General features: G+C 39.9%; 1 protein-coding gene across 2 annotated transcripts in view; it reads left to right on the top strand.

The window, feature by feature from the left end:
- Nucleotides 1-25,888, top strand: part of LOC109042210 (metabotropic glycine receptor) — a 437,874-nt gene that overhangs the window by 125,843 nt on the left and 286,143 nt on the right. For both annotated transcript variants that reach the window (XM_072300307.1, XM_072300308.1), the window contains exon 3: nt 15,672-16,448. In XM_072300307.1, coding sequence (XP_072156408.1) covers nt 15,858-16,448 — 591 coding nt within the window. In that variant the 5' untranslated portion in view covers nt 15,672-15,857. The remainder of the gene's footprint in view (nt 1-15,671; nt 16,449-25,888) is intronic.

The following is a 25,888-nucleotide window of genomic DNA, read 5'->3' as shown; positions in this document are numbered from 1 at the left end:
GAGTTTTTTTCCACCTTAAGATGTCGTGTCTGACTGGTAAATCTGCGCAGAACCACGAAGTTCCGTTTTTAGGCAAATTCTTTTTTTTGGGAGGTTCTGATTGGTTATTTTTCGCCATCAGTTTTCTGTTCGTTGGTGCAAAAGATCGCCTACCTCGGTGTTCTTGAGAAGCCGCCATTATCCCACCTCAAATTTTAAACATAGATATAAAGAAATAATAACCATCGTACAAGGTGGAAAATTGCTCTGGAGGACCCGTTACGGATATATGAGCCAAAATCAGAACTCGATTGATGGATTTAATCCATGAATACAGAAATATTGCCTCAGCTTACTGCCGCGATCGCAAATCCATACTGAGATGAACCTTGTGACATATGACAGCATAGGTAAACAATGTCTCACAGAGTAATGCGCTTTAATCCGATGTCTCTTATGACGCCAGTGGCCGAACTGCCGAAATCTCAAGGTCGTCTTTTGTGAAGCCCCGCTCAGCGTCCGAGATCACTTAACTGTGCTATTTTCTCCCATCGCTCTCATACGGCGAGATGGCTCAGTCAGCAGAGACACCATTCTGACGTCGGGTAAATGTCACTTTTTGTGCGAGCGGGGGTTCGAATCTCGCAGGGGACAGTTAATTTTTACTGGTTGTATTGAATGTTTTAGACCAATCATCAAACAATAATTAATACTTGGCAACTTAGGAAGCACATAGGTCCCTTATGATGCGTATTCAGGCATATGTGTAGAGTAAAAATATCATACGTAGGGTGTCCCAAAAGTACCGGGACTGGTTCTGTAACTTCAAAAGTAAGATAGATACAGACATGATTTTGGTCTCATTTTAAAGATCAACTCAATACCTATCGATTAAAACCAAGATCAGCTCAATCGGATAAAAATTGACCGAGTTATGACAATTTGAAATTAGTGAGGAAAGTTTACCCCTACGGTTTTTAGGAAGATTTTTCGCTTACCAGGATTCAAAAAGTTAATATTCGTATCCACTTTCCTCCGAATCTTCCATAACTTCCTTTTGCTTTTCAAAGTACCGTCCATCAAACCGGATGCACTTTTTCATGCGCTCTTGCCACTTATCCAACATTGTTTTCCTGAATTCTTCCTCTGGGATGGCGTTGAAAAAGTTTTGAATTGCATTCTGGATTTCGGTCTTCGATTCGAATCTTCGTCCACGAAGCTCCTTTTTAAGTGTAGGAAACATCCAAAAATCACATGGAGCCAAGTCAGGGCTGTAAGGGGGATGAGGGATTGTTTCAACTCCATTTTTACTCATAAATTCACGTGTTAAGCTCGATGTGTGAGGCCGCGCTTGTCTTGATGGAGTATCCACGAAGCTTTCAAGTCCGACCGTTTCCGGGAAATGTGCATTCTCAACTCCTTTAGCACTTTGCAATAATACGCACTGTCAACTGTTGTGTTTGGTGGTACAAAATGTTGATAAATGACACCTCGAAAATGAAAAAAACACAATAAGCATCACTTTATAGGCCGACTTTTCGATTTACGGCGATGAAGAATCTTCCTTAAAAACCGTAGGCGTAAACTTTCCTCGCTGATTTCAAATTGCCATAACTTGGTCAATTTTTATCCGATTGAGCTGATCTTGGTTTTAATCGATAGGTATTGAGTTGATCTTTAAAATGAGATCAAGATCATGTCTGTATCCATCTTACTTTCGAAGTTACAGAACAAGTCCCGGTGCTTTTGGGACACCTTTTGTATACTTTACGCCGAATAAGCGAACCTGAAACTTAAATGCGGTAACTTCCGAAAACCATAAATAATCCAACGAAAATAAATAATTGGTACATAACAGCTTTCTTGTATGCAAAGAAAATAATTAAAAATGTTAAAAAAGAGATGTCAACACAAAATTACATAGCCCCTTCAATTCAGAAGATACTACAAACGAACTGTACCTTAACATTTTCATATCCCAGAAGCTAACGTTCCCATGACGAATATTGCTATCGCTAGCGATTGCAAAATCCAACTTGTCTTACTTTTTCAGGTTCTTGTCTGATTATTTTTTAGGATGGATTTTTAGACCCACGTCTTAAGCTCGTGTAAACCGGAGCACTGACGCGGTCCTCATGGAAATAGTGGTGCTTGGATGCTTCTAAAGGCTTTAATTTTCTATGTTTTCTTAAATTTTAGAAGTCTGTCGGTTACTTCAATACGTTCAATTTCACAATTTTTACTCAGTACGATTAATAAACTTTGAACCTGAAAATAGCGTAAACTTGTGCTGCTTTGCCAAACTTTTCTGAACCCCTCTCCAAGAAGGGAATGCTCGTAGGAAACTCAAATTGTGGTAATTGTTACACAAGTTTTATCAGTCAAGCAGGAGTGAATTTCAGGCTTTGGCGGTAAGCTCAGTGCTAGTTTTGATCAAAATAAGTAACGAATTCATGTAGTGGAAGACCCTATCCAAATTTTTCAGATTTTTCAATAAAAGTTCAGCATAGAATACTAGGGTATGAAGTTAGTCACATTGAAATTATGAGCATAGAGGCATAAGCTATTACTGTTTCTACTTAGGAGGTCTAATTTCACCATTCTAATTTTTCTCCCAAGTTTTCGGTAATTTAAGAAGAATAGTACAATTTCTCTTTCGTTGCTTGTTTTCAAAAATACTCATAAAAAAACACTTAAATGATAATGATCTGCTTGAGAATTTCACCAAAAGTTTGAATAAAAAAGGAAACCACAGTATTATTCAGAATAAGTTTTGGTGGCCTTCTCCCCATCTCTTGCCCCAATGGTGCCTTCTGGATGCTGCAAAGCAGGGACAATAGTTAATATAATCATTGTTTTTCAGTCCTATCAGTCCCTATTTATCGATTTAAATTAAGCTAGAGTTTAACAACTCGCCCATTCAAATTTTTATTTGTGTAAATAGTTAATATAAAAACACATATTAACTTGTAGTTATAGTTATCAATACAAGTTAAAAAAAGTACTTTAGGATGATCTGGTCAAGAGAAGGTATCGATGGTGATACTACGGAATCATATACCTCAGATTGCTATGTTGGAAATTTTCAGTAACATATCTATTAATTTTTTCAAGGATGACTGAATATTGGTATTCCACGTAAGGATTAATTATTATGAGTTGAATGTGTGAGAAATTTGCGATTTGATTATTGATTCTTACGTAAAAGTTTGCGAAAAACTTGATAGTGCCACTGGTTTTCCCTGAAATCAACTCCCGAGCTCAAAAAAAGCTCTCAACGTTGAGGGCGTAATGAAGGGGATATCCCACGCTATCCTGAGAGTCCACCTCTACGTAAAGACAAATTCTCCATGCAAAGATAGGGAGCAAATACATTGACAGGGCTGCCACTTTACTTGGGGACTCTAAAACTGAAAGCACAGCAATCCTTAGGGTTGCCGTGCTTTCAGTTACCCTGCTAATGTATTTGCTCCCTATCTTTGCATGGAGAGTTTGTCTTTACGTAGACGTGGACTCTCAGGATCATTACAGCCTCAACTTTGAGAGCGTTTTTGGAGCTTGCGAGTTGATTTCAGAAAAAATCAATGGAACCATCGTGTTTCTCGCGAACTTTTACATAAGAATCAACAGTCAAATTGCAAATTCCTCACACATGCAACATCTCCATTAATCCATCTCCATGTTAGGCGTTAACATTTAGCGTCAAATCTTGGTCACTAACTAAACTATAAAAAAAAAAGAAAATATCGGAAAAATAACGATCTTTAGGTGCTGTGCGGGCCGCGTTAAATTTTTTTCCAAATCCTTTTGGCTTTACCGCGTTTTCTTAGCACATTGAACCATTTTAAGACCGTGCAACATTTGATTTGATTTAAACAAGTAAGTCTCACCCTTGGGGGAGGGGGGTGGTGGATAGATTTGACCGTTCTACCATATAGTATTCTTGTAGTTTAGACACTAAAGCATTAAGAAGCGCCCATATTAGCTCAGTAAGTTAAATATTTTAGGAATAGTAGGCACTTAAAAGCCACTGATCATAGAAAAACACAGGTCTCCAAAAATGAAAAAAATCTGAACACGGCGGACTTTATGGTAGACTAGATAATTGACAAGCCTCTATGTAATTTGTACTGCTGAGTTCAAAATGGAGAAATTCAATTTTTTGGGGAAAACTGTGCATAATATTTAAAATCAAGGTCATTTTCGGATGTAGCAGCTAAAGTTACTTCAAATCAATGGCACCCATCCTTCCTTGTAATATTTATTTAAAAAATAAAATAGGAGCGAAAATTTTGAGTTACAGCTAAAAAAAAAAATCTAGTCATAATGCTATTAATATTTGATTGCTTGGCTTTGGCTGTAGATGACCTACTGCAGGCGCTTAAGCATGAACCTAACTTTTATTTTAAAGGGATCCATTTCTCATCTAATCTGTCCACGTTGTGGCTCACTACACCTCTCAACACTATTACGGACAGCGGTGTGGCGTGCTTTGTGATATATCGATTGATCTCCCATATAAACCTATGGAAAAAGATCGATAGACAGGGTGTTTACACCTTAAGAATCGATTCTTTACCATGGCATCAAATGGAGAAATATCGATAATCGATTAATCACGCCTCGCCACCGATTGCGGTGTGGTGAAGAATGGGGAAAAGATATGGAACCGGAGGGAAGCCTCGAAGTCATGCAGCTATCACCGACTGGCCGGACCGTGGAGACAACGATGAAAGTAGGGGAAAGAGGAAAAGAGCAAGAAAATAAACGTGGGATTCCCAATCGCTGATAAGTCGTGAATGTAGAGTCGGTGCGAGAGCTATTATTCTGTGGCCACTATAGCGGTGCACTAAAAAGTATGGCGAGTTGCGGAAAACTATTTTTCGCAGGAATAACGATCCCGCTTGTACACAGGAAAGTTAACTGTGCATACGCTGTTTCTTAACCGAGCCAGAACTACGGCGCGGAATAGTTTCTTTAGCCATAAACTGGGATAATTTTTGTTGATGGCTTGTTGTTTTAAAATCAGCGATCATTAAAATATTCACTTTAGTCTCTTTCTCAATTATTTACATCAGTTTATCATCAAAGACGGGTGAATATAGCGTGTCTTTAGATGTTAGCATGAAAAAACTATTAGCTCAAAAGTATGAAAAATATATAATGATCTGTCTCGCATCCTAAAATAGGGGAGCTATAGGGAACTTGTTAAACAGAAAGTCAGATTCTAAATAGAAAATTCCATATTGTCATTATCTGAAGAATAATGAGACCCACAACGCAAAGTAGGCTAAATTTTTTGCGTGTATGGCTAAAACTACGCTGTCTCATTCGTATTAAGTATTGCGAGTAATATTTAACGGCGGTGGAGTTAACTGAAACTTTTAAATCAGGCAAATGGAAAAACTAGGCTGTAATTTGCCGAGAAAAAAAGGAGGAAAGCGACCAAAGAAAGAAAGAGAGGAGAAGGAGAGAAAGAGAGAAAAGAGAAGAAGAGTCTAGTTATTTATTTTTTTCTTTGTGAGTGATTTATGAATTGAATTGAAATTGTGAACTGTTAAGACACAATTAAGTTAATCAAAAATGTCAGGTATTGATGATCTGATCAAATCTTATTTCAAAATGAATAACTATCAAGAAAAAACTGCCAAGGGAGACTTAATTTTCAGCTCCACAACTTTAATTAAATCTCATCGTACAATCGATAAGGCTCTACGTAATTCGTATAGAAAAAATCTCATCTTTCGCCACATCATTAAAATGTTACCTATATCCTGCCTCTACCGGCGGCTTTAATAAATCGGCTCTCAACGGTGTCAGCCTGCGGTTTGCGGTGAACACATTCAAATTTTTAATCTTTAACCACTAAACACGGCTTTGTGTCACGCTTAATCACACATGTGGCCTAATTAATTACTTCAAAGCGAAAAAAATACATTAAGAAGGTCATCAATATGCCTTAACAAAAAGTTTGCGTGGATATATTTTTTTTTTTTTTTTTTTTTTTTGACAGTGATGTATAATTGTGTAAGTCGTTTTCCTCAATTGAAAAAAAAAAAAAAACCTTATTTAAGAAATTAATTTGACTAATTTTCATTTATACAGTCGTTGCATCACCAAGGGTGTTACTTTTGTGACCATGGAAAAACAACTTGCAATGCTCAGCACCCTCAGATTAGCAACCTGTAATAAAGGGATATTGAAGAATGAAGTGGTATAAACGGTCATCCACGGACTTTTTAAAAATACGTGACTCAAAATTTATAGACGCTAAAAAGGTACACATTTCGCAATGAATAAACCTATCTTCTCCTGTATCAATCCCGCTCCGCGGTGAAAGGTTCCTTAAACTTTCATGCGCTTAGCGGATATGGAGCGCTATTTTATTTCAACCTGTCCCTTGAATTCTCGCATACTGGTGGTAATGCGTTCAAATGGCGCAGCAGCTCAACAACAAAATGATGGAGAGGGGCCTAACATATTTAGAATAGATTAATCTGTGATACCTTCATTCAATGATGCTGATTTCAGAGCACGAAGGACGACATTCGGTTTTATATAATTTATTTTTTAGAGGTACAGTAGTTTTCTCAAAATTGATAGTTGAAATTTTGGTGAGCCAAATCTTTCATCTCATCAAAGCTCAGCCTCTTCGAGGAACTTAAAAACGCACCTACATATATTTAGAAAACGGCTGAGCGTTATTATAATCATAATTAAAAGGCAATTAACTAAAAAAAATTATATACACCGATAAAATGATTAAACTAATAAACTTTGTCTTTAAGACTGAAAGTTTTTGATAGAGAAATTTACTAATTGACCAAAAATTAAAAATCAATCAAAATTCAATTATTCAAAAATTTAATACGAATATAACGAAACGCATATACGAACACAACATAACATACGAACGTATTAGAGCTTTCCCGCTTGTTTTCATCGTGGAGTCGGAGAATTTTCCCACTGTGCGACTTCGCGCCGCTCACCGAGGTGACAAGTTGATGAATAATGACCGCAATGTTTAACGAGGGCCCGTAAAAGGAGGAGGTGATCAGCGCGGTGGGAGGAGGGGAAAGAAGACACAACTTTCCGAACCGAAAATGTTTCGCTCGCTCTTTCCACGCGAATAGGAGCCGTTAGCTAGGCTGCCGTGCTAAGGAAGAACGCCGTATAAACATTCGAGAGTTGCTAAATTTTCCAGAATAAATTGTTTATTTTTAAGGAAAGGATACAAATATTTTTCTTTGAAATGTTCAGGAACTTCGGGTGAAAACGCGAACAACATTAGCTGAAAAATCAGGAGAAAAATATTCATAAGTTTGGCAGGAAATTTTTGTTTTACCAAAGGAAATTTGGCATCGCCTGAAGGTTTGTACGGCGTTTTTCTTTGGCACGGCAGTAGGGTAGTCCTTGTAGGTTGATCATCAGTGATACTTTTTATAAGTTAACAATGCTGTTTTCTGCTCAATTCAAACGCATTATACATATCGACGGTGATACCATCAGACTACGTATCTTGATTTGGAACGTTGTAGACTTACTGCCATACTTTATCATTGAAATGGAACACTATTCAACGTTAATTTTTAAAAACTGTCGTGTTTTTTTCTCTCTATGCGAAGGAACCCTGTGAAAACTTCAAGGAATGATATTAATTCGTTCTCCTTCAAAGAAATATAATGGGAGCAGAGATTGTTAAACAGTGCAAACGAGAAATGTGGTCTGGTAGTTTCACCGTGGATATACAGTCTATGTTATAGGCAAAGTAGCCTGACGCGATAAATATTGATGATTTTCCAAGTAGGTAAATGTAACACCATTTAAAATTTCAACTTACAAGAATATCACAATCTTGTTGAGATTGTGCAACTTCTTTCATATCGCAAGCCCCAAATATTCAGACAATTACTATTACACATTGAGAAAAATTTAAAATAATTCGAAAATGCATTTTATTATTTACTTATAAAGAAGCTGGAGACAAAGGATGTTGACATGACGTCACAGTCACTGGTGTTTGTTTCCGAAAAGAGAAATACTCTTTTCATACGGAAACAACTTGTTTAGAGTAAATTATCCTTTAAGAGTTACTCTATGAGTTGCTAAAAGTAAATCTGAAATAAGTTTTTTAGTTTGTAAAGGGAATGTCCGTTTATCCGAAGTAAACGCAAAGGCTATGACGGAATGTCAACATTTTTGTCTTCAATCGGAGAGCGGTTTTAAAACCAACTCTCGTTCATATTGAAGTTGTACAACTTCAGCAATAATTCTTTACTTTTGGTTCCTCAATCTTTAATGAAGGTCCTTTAAAAGGAGAAATTTCTCACTTGTTCTTAAAATTAATTTTGAATTTGACGAAAAGAAAAACGGTGAAAAATGAAAAAAGCTGTTCCGAGCTACTCTTGCCGAAGATTTCAGCTTTTCTAGGAGGCATACTGTAATGAATCGGAAACTTAACAAAAAGTGAAAAGTTATTTGACGTTACCGGAGAATCGGTCCTTCTTGATGGATTTTCCTCGTACAAAGGGATCCTTTCGACTTGAGCTAATTTCAGTCTCCCTCAAGCTCAGTGTTGAGTCGCGTTGATTTTGTCGTATTTCAACTTTCGTGAGGCGAATCCGATCGGATCGTTATTTTCAACCAGAGCTTAAATTCATTAAACCAAATGAAGTCTGTTCCCGTCATGCCGAAAGCTTCGACTCGGCGTTTTCCCGGAAAAAATATGCGGGAAAACGAGCTTAGCCCGACTTCCAGGCTCCGTGAGTCAATCCCTTCAGGCAGAATGCGGTCAAATCAATTCAAATAGCTCTGCGTGTGTTGCTGAGTGGTCGATCTCCATCGCCCAATGAAGCATCAGGAATTACCTCCGGGATTTTTAAGGACGCACGTTCATCTGTCGCACTGTCGCGTTGCAAAATTTAGAGAGAAAATCCCCTATCCAACCTCTAGTTCTAACGAAAACATTTGCAATGTGTGAATGGTTTAAGCTTGGGATGAATAACTTCAAATCTAGAATCGCCGTTTCTGGGCGTTTCTTGGCCTCCTAAATGCTTCCCCAAAAGTTTCCATAAATTTCGCGAAATTTCACGCGAATACATTTCATGAAATTTTCCATCGGTGTCGTTTGCAACGTTAAGAACAGAGATTGTCGTTTTGCACTTGACTGCTGTGCTAAGGGAGAACGCCGTATGAACATTCGAGAGTTGCCAAATTTCCTTCAATAAAATGTTCATTTTTGAAGTAAGTTATGGATATTTTCCCTTGAAATTTTCAGGAACTTTAGGTGAAATTGCGAAAAAAAGCATCCGAAAAATTTGAAGGAAAATATTAATGAGTTTATCAGGAAATTCGTATTTTACCAAAGGGACTTTGGCAGCGCCTGAAGGTTCATACGGCGTTTTTCCTTACCACGGCAGTTTAGCCATCGACATGTTACTATGCTTCCTAGTAGATTACAAAAAAATTTCAGAACTCACGAAGTGGCGCACAGCCTCAAAGCAAAAGTTTAAAAAAATTTCATGAAATTTATCATTTGTGTCGTCTGCAACGTTAAAAACGGAGGTACGTGGTTTTGCCCTTTAGCCATGGACATGTGACAGTGCTTCCTAGTAGTGATTACAAAAAAATTTCAGAACTCGCGTAGTAGCGCACAGCTGCTCCGCGGGGGAGATGCACGGCTTAGCGTGTTGCCACCGGGCGGGATCGGGCGGGCTCTCCAGAGTTGAGAGGTCATCAAAAAAGATGAAACATGGCGATAAGATGAGTAGAAGCTTCACTTACATATTAAAGTCTCGAGCACTTTTTTCGAGAGCCCACTTACCGCTCGAAATAAAGGTTAGGGATCGAGGAGCACGTGTTTATTTCGAGCGCCTCCGCTCCCGTAATTGATTTTCCTCTCGCTCCTACCGTGACCCCCTTCGCCGCGAGCGGTGGAGCAGAAAACTCCCAGCAGGTCTCCCCGAGGTAGGCTCGCTCCGCAGTAATCTCACTCGCACGCCAACGCCGGCTACGGACAGGTTATCTCCAGTGTAATTATCGGATATCATTCGGCAATATGGAACCAAGAGCATGACCCACTGAAAGTTACCGTCCTGCCAAGGGGCGATCGTGATTGACGTCAGGCACCTGCGGGCTGATTGTTGAAATTGGTAGACAAAGCGATAGACAAAGAAGACAAACATGATATGAATGAATCCTATTGGTGTAAGTTGCAATGGACAAACTAAAGGAGGCCTTCACTGGTAAAAAAAACCTCTTGGACCAATGCCGCGGTGCATTGACTTAAGAGTGCAGTTTCTTGTCGCCGGATTTAAGAGTCTTGAACTCTTGTTTCAAGCGGATTTTGCATTGATTCAAGCGGATTTTGCATTGATTCAAGCGGATTTTGCATCGAAACAAGAATCCAGACTCTTAAATCCGGCGACAACAAATTGCACTCTTGAACCAAGAGGTTTTTTTTTTTTTTACCAGTGTTACAGAAACCCACGGGAGACCCCATAGTGGTCCATCATTTTATTCCTCAGTTATAAGAACCACTCATTTCAACCAATAGGGTCGCTCCATACTCTTTATGTCCTCTTTGTCTATTGATTTGTCTATCAGTTTCAACAATCAGCCCGCGGGGTCAAAAGGCAGGTCGGTTGCAGGGGAAACATACAGTTTGCACTCGCTGTATCAACAGTCGCATGATTCTTCAACTGTCCAGTTTCGTCAATGTCGAATAATTCATCACGAACACTTTGATGTCTCTCTGATTTCACGGTTGTAGAAAACATTGATGGATAAATACGGAAAAACACGATAAGGAAAAGAGACCCTCCACTGCTATCTTGGCAATAGTGGAAGCTTTTACTTTCGGGACTCCAACATTCAACTGTTGACCTACCTACCAGATGGATTAGCACCGTGTTGAGAATTTCGTTTTGCAAACAAACCAAAGTTTGGTAAACTTATTTGGTTCTTGAGTCATGACGTCACCCAAAGCTCATCATCCATCCAGTAGGTTAGATGACTGTTGCTCTCTTATAATTGTCCATAAGGAAGCGTTGAATCCGCGAAAGTAAAATTTTCCACCTGTTGCTAAGAAGCCAGTAGAGGGTCTCTTGTCTCCGAACAGCGCAACAATGTCTTCAACTCTGTGACGTTACTATTGACTTCGATTCTCACATCCAACATTTTCCAAAAGTATACCTCTCTGCAAGGCATTCGTCTTAAAAAGCCTTCGATAGAATCGGCTTAAGATGAAAGTAGAACTGCACTTTTTTCTGGGCCGCAGAAGGTTTTCTTTGAAAAAAGAATAACCGAGGCCGAAGAAGAGCGGGAAAGAAAAAACCAGGCCGAACAAAGTTTGCTGAAGTTTCTAGCACTCTTCTCAATTCGGAGAAAGTACTCTCTCCCCTGTTTGTTTAGAGGCGGCATATTAACATCTTTAATGCTCTCGGCTTACAACGTCGTAACATTTTCATTGTGCACGGAAGTTTAGGCTGTTCACTGATAAGGTAAACTCGAATTCGTAAAGTTTTCAATAAATTACAAAGTAAAATGAAAAATTTCACCTTTGTCTGCATTCCGTATCAGCAGATTCTGAAACGGAAACCGTGATGGTGTCAGAGGCGTGGGTAATATAAAAAGAAATTAAGAGAGTCACATCTCGGATGGAAAGAATGACAAAGAATGAGACAAAGAGTCGCGTATTGAAGAGGGTAGAAAGGTTATTTCATTCGTTATGAGGGCGTTTCTCCTGTTGCACTGACACCTTTTACATTAAATAACAAGGATGATAGAGAATGAAAAGCAGCGGAGAGGTTTTTTCAATGGCAATGGAGTAGCTATGCAGAAATTTTGAATGGGAGGGAAGATTGTGACAAAAAACAATTGTTTTCTTCTTTTTTGAGGAGGAGTATACTTAGTTTTAAATTCCTATACAGCACTAAAGATAACCCAAGACTGCATTACATTAAATGTGGAGTGAGTTTGTTCTCATTCTCATTTTATTTTTGGTCGTTCAATTCGTTATTAGAAGTTTTACACCCAACTTTTGAAGAATTGATTGGCTGTAATAAAAATCAGCCAAACTGCATTTCGTGTTGCAAAATTTCTTCTCTTATCTCGAATTGGACGTATTTCTATCAAACAGAACGATTTGTAGGTGGGGAAGATGGGTAATGCTCGTTAGTGCTCGGGCCGTAAGAATGAATGGTAAATATGGAGCGCCGGAGACTTAGCCACCGCACAGTGGATCTAGTCAACAAGACAGGTCGGCCAAAATTCGGAAACTTAAAAGCTTATAACTCCGTTCAAACAAAATTTTGAGGTCCTAAAAGTGTCTCTATTGGTTTCCCTCGTAAAATTCCCTTCTGTAGCACTCCTTGTAATTTAAACTGTGACGAAATAAGCATCAATATTTGCAGTTTTAGTCAAAAATTTCATGTCCGACCTCATTAATTGACTTGATCCTCTGGGCGCCGCCGCCTACGCGGTACCTCTACCCCTCTAGTCTTTCGTCGACCCGCTCAATATAGAGACGACGATGAGGATAGTTAATAGAACCGACCAATAACATAAATCTATTCTGTTCAATCTGCTCTATCTTGTCTTATCCGCCATATCAAACTGGAAAAAAAAAAAAAAAACACATTGGATCTAGAGTCCAGACTCTTAAAAACATCGACAAGAAAAAGTACTCTTGATTCAATCAGAATCTAGCTTAAAGCAAGGACCAAGCCTCTTAATTTAAGCGGATTTCGTTTTGATTCAAGCAAAAACCCGATTGAATCAAGAGTATTTTTTCTTGTCAATGTTTTCAAGAGTCTGGACTCTAGATCCAATGTGTGTTTTTTTTTTTTTTTTCTCAGTAAATGTACTTAATAAAGATAGTATAATATATTTCAATGTGATGCGATTCAATATGACACACGTCATTTGATAATCGTAACCGTAGATCGTAAAGTGGAAAATCGCTTCGAAGAATTCAGAAAGCCGCTCGAGCGACATCTCCCATGATGCGACTATTTGAACTCAGGTGCAAAGCTGTGTTGCTTACACCAAGCCTCTTAATTTAAGCGGATTTCGTTTTGATTCAAACAAAAACCCGATTGAATCAAGAGTATTGGCGCGTATACGTAGTATACCGCCTTTGCGATCGTTTCGACCCCCCCCCCCCCCTCGATACAATAACCGAGTCCCCTAGTTCCTTACCGAAAAGTGACTACCGCGAACTTCTGAGATTTTCCAAAGCGTGTAAAAAGTTTACTAATCCGTCAATAATAATGATTAAAATTTGCTTCTCATTCTGGGGCTCGCTAGTTTATGTGTAATGAATACCAAGAGTCTACGTTTCTTGGTTTTTTTTAAAAAAACCTTAGAATGGGGCGCGCTGATTTAAAATATGCATATATAAGCGGAAGCAAGCGAACTGATTCGAGGATGGCTGACCAGTTCGGCACTCCTTGAATGAGAATTTCACTCACTCCGTTTTGTTCACAACGTTGCTTTGACATATCTCCACAACACTGTTATCCTTTTCAAAAGTTGGTACTCCTTGCTCTGATAGCCGGGGCCACCAGGATAGTGGTAAGTGCAATCTGTGATGAGCCTCGAGACTCATTAGACCATTTGCTAAACGTGGCTCATACAGGAGTCCACTAAGCCCTCTCGTCCCCACGCTCCTGATCACTGCGTCGGCGTCACGAAGAACAATGGGCCTTGGGTCCCAACGCGGCCGATACCCGTACCCCAATTACTCACGCTTCATTAACCATTTCACCGTCACGCTAGGATTCATCCAATTTTCAAAAAAAATTGTTTCGCATGTATTTAGCAATTTTTTCCTTACTCTCCGTTAAAACACAAATAAAAAGGGACCTCATTCATAAAAATCGGCCGAATAGAAGAGAAGTTACAGTAATCGAAATCCGAAGAAATCAACAAAACCTCGACTCCTCGATACGAAAAATAAAATGAAGGGGAAAAAAAGAAAGTATAAATTACAATTAAATATAATTGACCTCAAAATTTGACAAACAATTCATTTATATACCTAACGCTGAAAAAACTGGGAGAAATTACAAAAAATTTGCCTCTTGCAAGGGGCTTCTTTGTAAGAATTTTGACCTGAAGACAACGGTCGAATAACAGCAGTACTCCATACAATACACGGTGTGCCTGAACGAGTTAAACATTTTTCATACGTCCAAATCGAAAAATCTTTATATTTTTAACTACAATGTTTCTTGAATCGTTTAAGCAAAAAAAAAAAAAAAAAAAAAAAAAAAAATTCCGTCGAGATTCTGGAACGCAAAGGCGCTTTAAAAGTATTCTGGGGCTATAATAGCTAAATCACCGGTAGTAAATTCGTTATATTATTAAAAAGAAATTGACTCCATAGTTTAATTCCTTAGTTTCTTGAATACGATTATTTTAAGCACTTAAACATTTATACCACCAATTTTAGCCATGGGGTGATTTCCTGAGAGCCGATAATATCACGAATTTCTCATAGAACCCCTCAACAGTGGCTTGCTTTTTTGGCAGCCGATTCGGCCATCGAACCGGAGTTTAAATGGAAGCTGATAATAACCCAAAGCTCTGAGAAAAATTTTGAGATGAGTATAAGAACGGTTTGTTGTAAGTAGCGAGGAGAGGCGGGCAAAGCGGCTAAAATCCTATCTAATTTTTACAGTTTTTCTGTTGAATTAATGTTGCCGCGGGCTTCTGACTGTCCACACATAGTTCTGTTCAGCATATCGATACATAAGTATTTACATTTTACATACGTAGAATCTAATTTTCACGTCGGGGAGTTGACATATTTTGATTTTTTCGATTTTATACGGAAAATTGATGGTTTTTCGGGATTGAAATTATTATTGTTTCATGAAAAATAAATGCACCCAAAATGACTATAGCATATTGATTCTTACACATTTGCACTCACAAAATTGGTTGGTAAATTCAACGAGTGGGTGCATCGACCTGGTATATCAAGTTTCTGCAATTTTTTACGGCAAATCAGTAGATTTTCGGGATGTAGATTGCTTACTTTCAATTCATGAATGAATAAAGCAACGACATGGTTGAACTTCTTTGCATGGAAAGACGTTTAAAATAACAAAATCAAGACGTATTTAATGCAATTGCATTTATATCGAGTCAATTTCTTTTCAATAATATAACGGGATTTTTACTACCGGTGATTTGGGTATTTTAGCCCCAAAATATCTTTAAATCGACTTTATCTTCTAGGAGTTCGACAGAATTTTTCCTTTCTTCGCTTAAATTATTCCGTAGCACTTTTCTTCAAGAATCTGATAAGATTTTGCTTGAGGCAGATCAAAAAACTTAAATTCGATCGAATAGCTTTCTACTTTCACAATACACGGTCTCGTCAAGGTGCGTCTTTGACCTCGCAGTGTTGGATCGTGAATTCTCTTTTTATGCTGTTTGCCTATTTTGAAATCTCTGTAAATGAAAACTAAAGGGGTTGATATGTGCGAGTTAATGACGCGCCTTATCAACACATTGTGTTGGAGTTCACTGCTTGTTTTTTCTTGTCAATGTTTTCAAGAGTCTGGACTCTAGATCCAATGTATTTTTTTCCAGTGCATGTCTCGGCAAACAAAAACTTTCAACAGTCAAGTTGTTTGTATTCTTGTAATATTTTTAACTCTTATGATATCTTTTTGTTGCAGGTGTCGCAGCGAGGAGCCGAGAATGCGCGTGTCGAAGTGAGCGGCGGCCCGCGATGCCCGCCTCGCTTGGCGAGTGAATGAGCTCGCGATGCCGGGCGACCACCGGGAGCGGACCGGGCGCGCCTCCGCCGTCCCCCCGCCAGATGGCGCTGTCGCCGACCTCGCGAGTTGACGCGCTCGGCCACGATGAAAGTGCTCATAGCGGGAGCCCTCACCATCCTCGTCTACCTCAAGCTCTACAGGTGCGAGCCGCTGAAGCTCTACTCGCACGACGGTAACACCATCCGCCACGGGAAGCTCAAGCACATCCTCTACAACGCCAACCCCAACAACGAGGAGTTCTACGGAACCAAGTCCACCATCCGCGTCGAGCGCTCCAGCCCTGACTGGGAGGAGAATCCGGTAGGGGCGCCACCCGTCACCACCGAGATCTCCGCTCTGTTCAACGCCAGCGACTCGGAGAACCTAACCTCGCAGATCTTGGAGTTGAAGAGCGACATCTACAACCTGTACCAGATGTCGAATAGGAGCGCGAAGAACGTGACGTTGGACGTGGAGGGGGAGGACTTCGACGAGGTGAGGCAGCGGCACCCGAAAGACGAGTCGGACGCGGGTGATCTGCCCGAGTTGGACGAGAACATCAGCAACCAGCCGGAGCGGGAGGACATCGTCTCGTATTTCCTGAAGAAGGTCGAGTCGCAGCACACCCTCGGTGGTAATTGCGAGGCCGGCACCGAGCTCAATTTGGGCGAGGGCGTCGTCGATCGATACGCACAGGTGAGTCGTTAGCCTAATTTGAAACAAAAGGATATTATCCAGGTGAAAAAAGGCTTATGTGGGGCGGGTAGGACTGGTAACTTATGTTGAATTCGAAATTCCGGGGAGTGTGGTGAATGACGTTGCCAAGTATAAACAAGAACGAGAGCAACGCCAACACCGCTGGAAATTAGCTGTTCATAAATTACATAACGCTCTAGGGAGAGGGTGGTCGAGGAGAGTGTAACACTTTTTTCTTTTTAGGTGTTAAGGGTAGGGATCTACGTCATCAAAAGCGTTACAAAATGGAGGGGGTATAAGATTCTGAAAAAGTGCGTCAAGTATTTTATGAACGCCCTGGTAAAAATTGGCGATAAGAGCTGCGTTTCAAAATACCATAGGAATTCTTATAGCCGGCTAAAGAAGGCTACAGAAAATCATATAGCTGGCTGTAGAATGCGGAGAAAATCATGCGGCCGGGCTATACGAAGCGATAAAAAATTATGCAGCCGGGCTATGGTTCCTATAGCCGGGCTTTACACTTTATCGCCTGGCTGTTGCTTTTTCGCCATCGATTATAAAAGGCTGTAAGAAATTGTGTAGAAATTTGTGTGCTTTGGAAATCATTAAGTTTTTTACGGAACCACCTTAATATTTACAAAACACACGTTATATTTTCCTTTAATACATATTTTTTTTATCAATTAAAACGAGAATAATCCATACAGGATGTGCAAACATTTCAAAATCATGAGTTGAATAACGCTGACTCCGCCAGATTAAATATTAGAGCCTAACACAAAGCGGAGCGGCAACGCACTGGCACCTACAAACCTAACAGGGATACTTCACGCATTGCGCAACGCGTGAAGTATCCCTGTTAGGTTTGTAGGCGCCAATGCGCGTTTCGCGCTGGCTGCCCGCCTGCCGCACCGCAGCGTGCCACGGCGCTTGGAGCAACTATTTCACACCAGAGGTATTGCACAGTATCACACGAAACTGAAGGCGCTCTAATATATTAGGAATGGCAGGCATCCATCAAAAGTACGGAGCTTCCCTCGTAAAATAAATCAAGATACTATATACGGCCCAAAAAGAGAGCAGTGGTCCAAAAACTCACTAAGTCCTAGCGTCCGTAATTAGTGACGTTTAGCCTACACTTTATCGCCTGGCTGTGAGATGCTTAATCGCCGTCGGCTATGAAAGGCTATAAGAAGTTGTGTAGCCGGCTATAGAAGCTATTGGAAATCTTACAGCCGGCCGTAGGTCTATGGTATTTTGGAACACAGATTCTACTGCCAATTTTTACCAGGGCGCTTCTAGACTTAATTTAAAGGTAGCTCAGGGGCACTATTTCAGCCAAATCTTAGTCTGAAGGGGGAGAGGGTATAATTTTTCTTTGGGGAGAAAGAACTACGTAACTTTAAAAAATCCCCGAAAATCGTTGTTTCCCAGACGAAGAAATGCAATATCACTCTAAATTTACACAACCGACTGAGCCGTTTCAATTATTTCCCATTATACGTATGATTCTAATATTTGTTCAAAATTTTGCGGTTTTTTCCCTGTAATTACAAGAGTAATCAATCTGCAATCAAAATTGTCCAACAGACTCTTTGTAATAATATAATTTGTCCCTAGAAGTTTCGTAACATCGAAGTTTCCAGTCACGTTCTTTCATTTGGAAAATGAGTGAATGTCGCTAGGTTGTCGAAAATTTCCCGAAAAACTTACGCTTTCATACATTTGATTTTTTCACGTTCGTACAGGGATATCATAATGCTTGAAGGAGGTTCAAACACGCGTGACAATCGTGCGTCGAGGGGGAATGGGGTTTTAAATTCCGTTTTTGAGCGTGACCTAATAACCGAACGGCCCCTCGCGAGAATCATGCATCGCTTCTTTTCCGATATGAATTTACGGTAAGTTTCCTCGATTCAAACTCCGCTCCGAGTTGTTCTGATTGACACATATCACAACCGCCCCCGATCGGAAAATCCTTCTTCCCTCGCCCGCCGTCCCGCGAGCTGGAGGAGGCCTGTCTCCCCGGATTGCAAGGAACCGTGGATTCAAATGTAACCAAATCTTTTGACAGCAATTCATGACGATCTCAACCGAGGCGGAAAACAAAAACAAGCGAGCAATTGGATCGCGAAGTGGGGGAGGGGGGGGGGGGACACGACGTTTCCCCCACTGGTTGATCCCGGCTCGAGGGGTAGATCGTCGTTTCCGAATGAAAGAACGTAACTCCACTCCAAGGTTGCCAATTTGACCCAAACAAAAAATCGATTTTTACAAAATTGTATCGTGCAATTTTAACCAAAAATGTTCCTGATTTCTCATGTTATCTGAGGAAAAATAAGTGACATTTTCAGTTAGAAATGCCCAAGATCTTCTTTAGAAAAAAGGAGGCCTATCTCTCCGGATTGCAAGAAACCGTGGATTCAAATGTAACCAAATCTTTTGACAGCAATTCATGACGATCTCAACCGAGGCGGAAAACAAAAACAAGCCAGCAATTGGATCGCGAGGTGGGGGGGGAGCGGAGGGGGGACACGACGTTTCCCCCACTGGTTGATCCCGGCTCGAGGGGTGGATCGTCGTTTCTCGAGTGAAGAAACGTAACTCCATTCCGAGGTTGCCAATTTGACCGAAACAAAAATTTATTTTACAAAAATGTACTAGTGCAATTTTCATCTAAAATTTTTCTGATTTCTCATATTTTCTGAGGAAAAATCAGTGAAATTTTCAGTTAGGAACACTGAAAAAAAAATCTCGGTGTATTTACTAAGAGAAGGATAAAATTACCAAGAATTCAGGGTTCTATTTGATCCCAGTTTTTTCTTGGCAAAATTACCATTTATAAAATTTGTAATTTTACCGAGAAATCTCGGTAAAATTATTGAACTTTCTCGGTAATTTTACTGGACCTTTGTAAAAACGCCAATATTTTTTATCGACTGTCGTAGAATTACCGAGATAATGGCAAAGTTACCGGGAATTGATTACCAATGAAAGTGGTATTCTTACCTGGAAAAAAACAGTAAAAATACCGGTTTTTAGGTAAACTTACCAGTCTGTCTCGGTAAAATTACCAATAATCGGTAAAAAAAAGTGAGATGGTAAAGGTACCGACGGACCGTGGTAACAACGCCGAGAATTCTTTTTCCGTGTGCAATTTTCATCTAAAATTTTTCTGATTTCTCATATTGTCTGAGGAAAAATCAGTGAAATTTTCAGTTAGAAATGGCCAAGATTCTCGTGTCTAATTTGGAGTTTGCGAAGGGAAATTCGGCAACATTGAAATGGAGTTACGTTCTTTCGTACGGGGACGACGATATGATTCCACGCGGAAGGTGGCTTTTTCGGTCCCTGCACTTTCCTCCCTCGCCCCCGATTGTTTCGTGCCAAGCAGCGTGCGCTTTCAGCGACTTTGACTGAAACAAATAATTTATTTTACAAAAATGTACTTGTGCAATTTTCATCCACAATTATTCCTGATTTCTCATGCTATCCGAGGAAAAATCAGTGAAATTTTCAGTTAGAAATGCCCAAGATCTTCTTTTTTAATGAACAATTTGTGATGGGAAATTTGGCAACATGGAAATGCAGTTACGTTCTTTCGTGCGGGGACGACGATATGATTCCACGCGAAAGGTGGCTTTTTCGGTCCCTGCACTTTTCTCCCTCCCGATTGTTTTGTGCTAAGCAGCGTGCGCTTTCAGGGATCTTCCTTTGAAAGAATTTAATTTCACCCGCAGCGAAAGACACCGGAGCGAGCCGCGGGCGACGATATTTCTAGGCCGAGCATGACAGGAGGGTGTGAGGTCGAGAGGTAGGCTACGTGTCTTTTCCCCCGTATGATGCTGAATTGATTGTGCGGGGAGAACTGTGTGCGCGGCACAATCGTGGGCATTCAACCGCTCCTTCATTTTTTACCGGGCTAATGCGAATTCCAGTTCCTGCAAGCTCCGCGCGATTTAACCGGCTATTACTATGCAAACTTTCGCAAGGAACGCCTCGGTGACACTGGTGTTGTCGAACTCTCAGTTGCAGTGCCTTTAGGAGAGAGTGGCTACTCGGACTCATTGAGGCTAGTAGTTAACTTACACGGAAAAAACGATGTAGTGCTGAGCACTAACTGTTTAGATCAAATGGAGTCAGCTGATTTGGCAGTACTGCTGAGACCTCGAGTCCGTAGGGCTGGACCCTAAAGTTGTAGGGCTCAGTGCTACTACCATATTAGCTAGCTCCATTTGATCTAAGCAGTTAGTGCTCAACACTATATCGTTTTTTCTGTGTAGTAAAAGATTATAATATATTTCGGCTAGTTCAACGTTTTGTGAGATCACTCTAAATTTTTTCAAGTTTTCAGCGACGTTTCGCCAAGTTTTGCAAGTTCGTAAGGATTGTTCAGTCGACGTATTTCACTGGGAAAAAAAAAAAAAAACACACATTGGATCTAGAGTCCAGACTCTTAAAAACATCGACAAGAAATAATACTCTTGATTCAATCGGATTTTTGATTAAATCAAGAACCAAGCCTCTTAATTTGAGCGGATTTCCTTTTGATTTAAGCAAAAATCTGATTGAATCAAGAGTATGTTTTCTTTTCAATTACGGAAAAAACAAGACTAGTGTTGAGCACTACTGGCCGTTTAGTGGGAGTAGTTGAGGGCTGGCGTCTAAGCGCTGTGCAGCTCAACACCGGAAGGCAGTACAGGTGGGCACTGAACATAGTAGTGCTAATCAGATGCCGCGAGACGTAGTTGCGCTTAACAGGTGTAAATTCACCATGAGACGTCGGAGTCACCATAGCCTGGTGGTAACGCGCTGGTCTTCCACCGGCGCAATCCGAGTTCGATCCCAGGCGGAGGCGTTTCATTTTTACGCTCGCTCCAAAGTCACTTTAGGGCTTGACACTACTTCTTCCTTAGTGACCCAGCCTCGAACTGTTTAGTGCCCAGCACTCCTCTGACTTGGTGGCTCCATTTGACCTAATCCTCGTTAGTGTCCAGCACTAACATGTAGGTCCCAACCCTAAGCTCGTTTTTTCCGTGATGTTTTCAAGAGTCTGGACTCTAGATCTAATGTGTTTTTTTCCCAGTGTTTCGCCTTCTTAGTAGTTTTTTCGCCTGCGTCTGGAGTTTGAACTCCCAATCTCTAAAACGATCTCGCGGAACAGCAAACAAATTTTACAAATGGACTGCATCTTGTAATTTGGAATGTCAATGTCTGGCTCAGCCTAGAAACAATGTATGTACCATCAGTTTTTCCATGTAATTTTCCTTGTGTTTTTAAGGATGAGCCAGAAATTGTGGTTCCTAACTGCAAAATGAAAACTGCACATAAAACACATCAACGGAGTCGGAAAGTTTAAAGGAGTTGATAATTAGGAGAGATAATCGTAAATACGGATCACAAGGCCTGTCAGATTCAGGGACCATTAACAATTCCATTTTCGTGCAAAAAGGCAGTATCTTCGCTTAACTTGTCTGTACTTCGTCGATCAAGGAATATAAGTGCGTAAAATTCGTTTAGGTTTTTCCGAGTGTGACTTTCGTGCTTCTCGATGTGCATTCGGAGCACGTCTACCCCATCGATTAAGAAAGAAAAAATTAAATAAATTAAAAAGCCGATCAGGTCGTACTCGTAAGTGTGGGCGTGTTGGCGGGATAGCGCCATACTTCACACTCAACGCAGATACAACCGGTTGCCAAATGTCGATTGTAAACATCAAAGCAACTCATTGGAGGAGCGTAATCGATTAAGTTCAGGAGAGTACCACAAAAATTCTCACACTTGAGGTTGTGCTCAGAATACTAATTTGTGTTTACTACACTTTTACTCCCGTTATATTTTTCAGGCGCGGAAAAAATTATTGGACTGGATGATTTAGGCATTTCGAATTGTATTTTATGGAAAAAAACATTATATCTTTTGGAGTAAGATAATCGCAAAAGTCTAAGTAGTTTGGGGCCGTGAATCGTTGTAAGCTCCAGCTCAAGTTCAAACCCTGTTAATTCTAAAAATAGCTTTTATCCAATTTTAAGACTGTATTTTATGGGGTTTTTCCAGTTTTCTCGAATTAGAAGTGGGAATTGAAGAATTTTAAAACAGTGCCACCGAGACATGATTTTTGAATTTACTTATCAAAAGTTAACTTTTTAGTGCGTGAATTTCCATTATATTCACGCAATGATCGGGTTCCATGATTAGGCAGTCAAAAAATAAAAAATAATAAAAACAGGTATTTTTGAAAAATAAATAAATACATGCACACTTAAAAAAGCTAACTGATTAGTAAATGCATTAATAACTGAAATGATTGATTGAAGCAAATCAACCGTGCTTTTTTTTTTTTTTTACATAAGGCTGATTTTCTAATGTTGATTGAAGTCTTTGTGATCTACTTTGAAAAGTTCTCACTGGTATTTCGAAGCAAATTATGTAGTTACTCAAATTACAGTTGCAATTTAATTTACAACAAAAAACATCGTAAGCTCCAGTTTTTAAGTTCAACATTTTTTCATTTTTGGACATTATTTCCCCTTCATATTTGGGGTTGTATCCGTGAGGAGCTTTTAAGAACTTTCTACAATCAGACGCGCGGGCGTGAAAATTCTCTCATTGACAATAACCATACTTATACTGCTTTCCACACGCCAATCGAGAGAGAGATCGTCTCCTTTTAGGGACAACCTAAAAAGTTGTGTATGCGAAATTTGGCACCAGTAGATACATCCCTTTCTCATTCCTCTCAACAGTTGCCGGTTCGTGAAAATATGATAAATTGGACAGTCCCTAGAAAACTTCAAAGCGATTAACTTGTCGCGTCCATTATCAGGAAGTTCGGCAAGACTGCGTCATGCCTGCTTTGGCGTGATTCTTCGGACCAGACTATTAATTCCCGACCGCGGAACATTGATTGAACGTATTTCTGCCAAACGGAACTATGTGCATTATGACGTGAGCCCTGTTACGCATACATTCTTATGGGTCTCAGGGCTCACGTCATGATGCACATAGTTCCGTTTGGCAGAAAAACGTCCATTTTGAGTTGACTTGATTGCGCCGCTCTTCGGCCACGCTTTTTAGCCGCTCCGGCTTGATTTTTAAAGCGGGAAAATAAATTTTCATTGAGGCCTGGCTGAGCGTGAGCGGCATCGAAATTTTCAGTCGGCAATCAAACGAGCAAATATGAAACATGTACCGCGGGCTTCTGGTTCTCGACCATTGAAAATAATGTTAACGCGGATGCCCGTCTGAAAAATCGATGGAGCAGAGAACGAGCTGTTGACAATTTTTGTTGAAGTAGAACTGAAAATACCCTCTTTTAAAATTGCTTAAAAACCACAATAAGCGTACATCCATTAGCACTATTTCTGGTTCACAATTCAACAGGGTAAAACTGGACCACTAGAGATGGTACAAAAAGTTCAGCATTTTTTTCCTTGCACTTTGCAGATATTTTAGATTAAATTGCGAACAAAGTAGTTGGACAAGTTTGAAAGAAAATATTCATTTTAGTCGAAAGAAATATGGCGACGACGAAATACCCATGCTGCATTTTCCTTTGCACGGCAACAAAAAACTACACGGTTTACTGTACAAAATCGTAAGATATGTGCTGTAAGGCGCCGTGATACCACTATTCGACCTCTTCGGAGCTCGGTGTGCCTATTCAATCAATTGAAGGCGTTTTTATTTTCCGTCGCTTCGCGCTAAATTCCCATGAACTATCGTTGTCATAAGCAATTGAAACTGTTTTTTTCTTTAATGAGCTTTTCGCATTAGATATTTAAGGCGATGTCATTCTGTGTATACGAGTATAGAACTATATCTATTCGTTACCAGATTTCCTCGGAGAAATTTCGCATTTCTTTGTGAATGTCTATGTTTCTTCTAAACTTTTTTAAAAGCTTTCCCTCATTATTTAATATAAAAAGGTTAATCATAATATAAACTCGGAGCTTGATGAAACCGATGAAGATACGGCTGGACTGCATTTTGCAATTTGCAACAATAATATATGACTCAATTTTATGAAAAGGACTTATGTACCATTAGTTTCCCCATGCAAATGAGTGTTTTTACGGATGACATATAGAAATTGTGGCTCCTAATGGTAAATTGCAGTCCAGTTGTGACATTAGTTTCCTTCTGCAAATAGGTGTTTCCTATGGATGAGCAAAATAAAGACTTCTGCATCTTAGATACAAGGTAGCACGTTCTTTTTAAACCACTATTCGAGCAACAGCGCTATTTTGTAGAATAACCGACAAATTGAAGGCGAACTCAGCGTTTACCGTTCCACCAATCCTCTTTGCTGCATTATTAGAGAAATAAAGGATCGGAAAATGAGGGGAGAGACAAGGGGAGCGGAAGAGAGAGAGAAACTAATTGTTGGTATTTGAGGATTTCCTAAGAGTCCAGAACATCGGGAAGAATAATTGAAAGTTTCTCTCTCTTTTATCAGTTCAAAGACATAATTCTTGATGCCCGAGTTCCCTCCACATAGTTCGCAGCTGCTTAAGATAAGAGGGTTATTATCAAAGCAGATTTTTAAACGGAAGAAGGCTCGGATGAGAATGATTATAGTTATCTTTATGGCACGAATTAAGAAGCGCGAAAACTCGTGAAATGACTCGCCTTATCCAAATATGCTCCGAACCTTTTCTACTCGCAGTTGCCAATGATACTCAATATTTTTATACTCAGATCTTCACTACCTTCTCGAGAAATTGGAATTTTATAGATCTGTGACCGATCACGGTCGACAAATTTTCAAGTATACGATTTTTGTTGCGTTGGGTTGGAATGTTGTATTTTGTGTTTTCGATTATGAACTCACTCTCCCTAAAGTTTTTTTTTAAAAGAAAGAATCGGTCAGGGGTTAAATTTATACCTGAGCTTTAGAATGCGTTCAGTTGCATTTTAATTCGACGAATTTGATTCATTAAACGTAGCATATTAGAATTTGTAATTGCATTTTCGGGACTATTTCTGAACTGCTAATATATCAATAGATATGACTTCGGTTTGGTTACATCACTTTTTTATGCTTTAATGGCTTATTATTATCAACTCAATTTTAAGCTTTTACTGGGTATAAGGTCCTCCTATCCATAAAAGGTTACATTCTACGACAAGTTTCAAATTTTGATGAGGCACCAGAAACGCAACCACAAATGAGAAACACGGAAGTAAGCACAAGATGGGGATATAGGACACAGGAAAGAACGCGCATTGATGACGGCGCGGAGATACAACTATTCGTGCTTGATGGATGTCTGTGTCGTATCTGCAAAATTGAAGGTGCTATGGCGCGATGCGTGAACTGAACTCGGCCACTCTATACTGCCGATGAGGTGTCGCTCAGATTTGGGAGAAAAGTGAAAAAGCGAGACCCGAATGAGTTTATTCTATCTTTGCCTGTGTTGACACTTATTCTCCAAGTC

Source organism: Bemisia tabaci, chromosome 5 (assembly GCF_918797505.1).
Source record: "Bemisia tabaci chromosome 5, PGI_BMITA_v3".
In the NCBI taxonomy this organism is placed as follows: Eukaryota; Metazoa; Arthropoda; class Insecta; order Hemiptera; family Aleyrodidae; genus Bemisia; species Bemisia tabaci.
The sequence above is the reverse complement of the archived record's forward strand: the minus strand, read 5'-3'. Positions and strand labels throughout refer to the sequence as shown.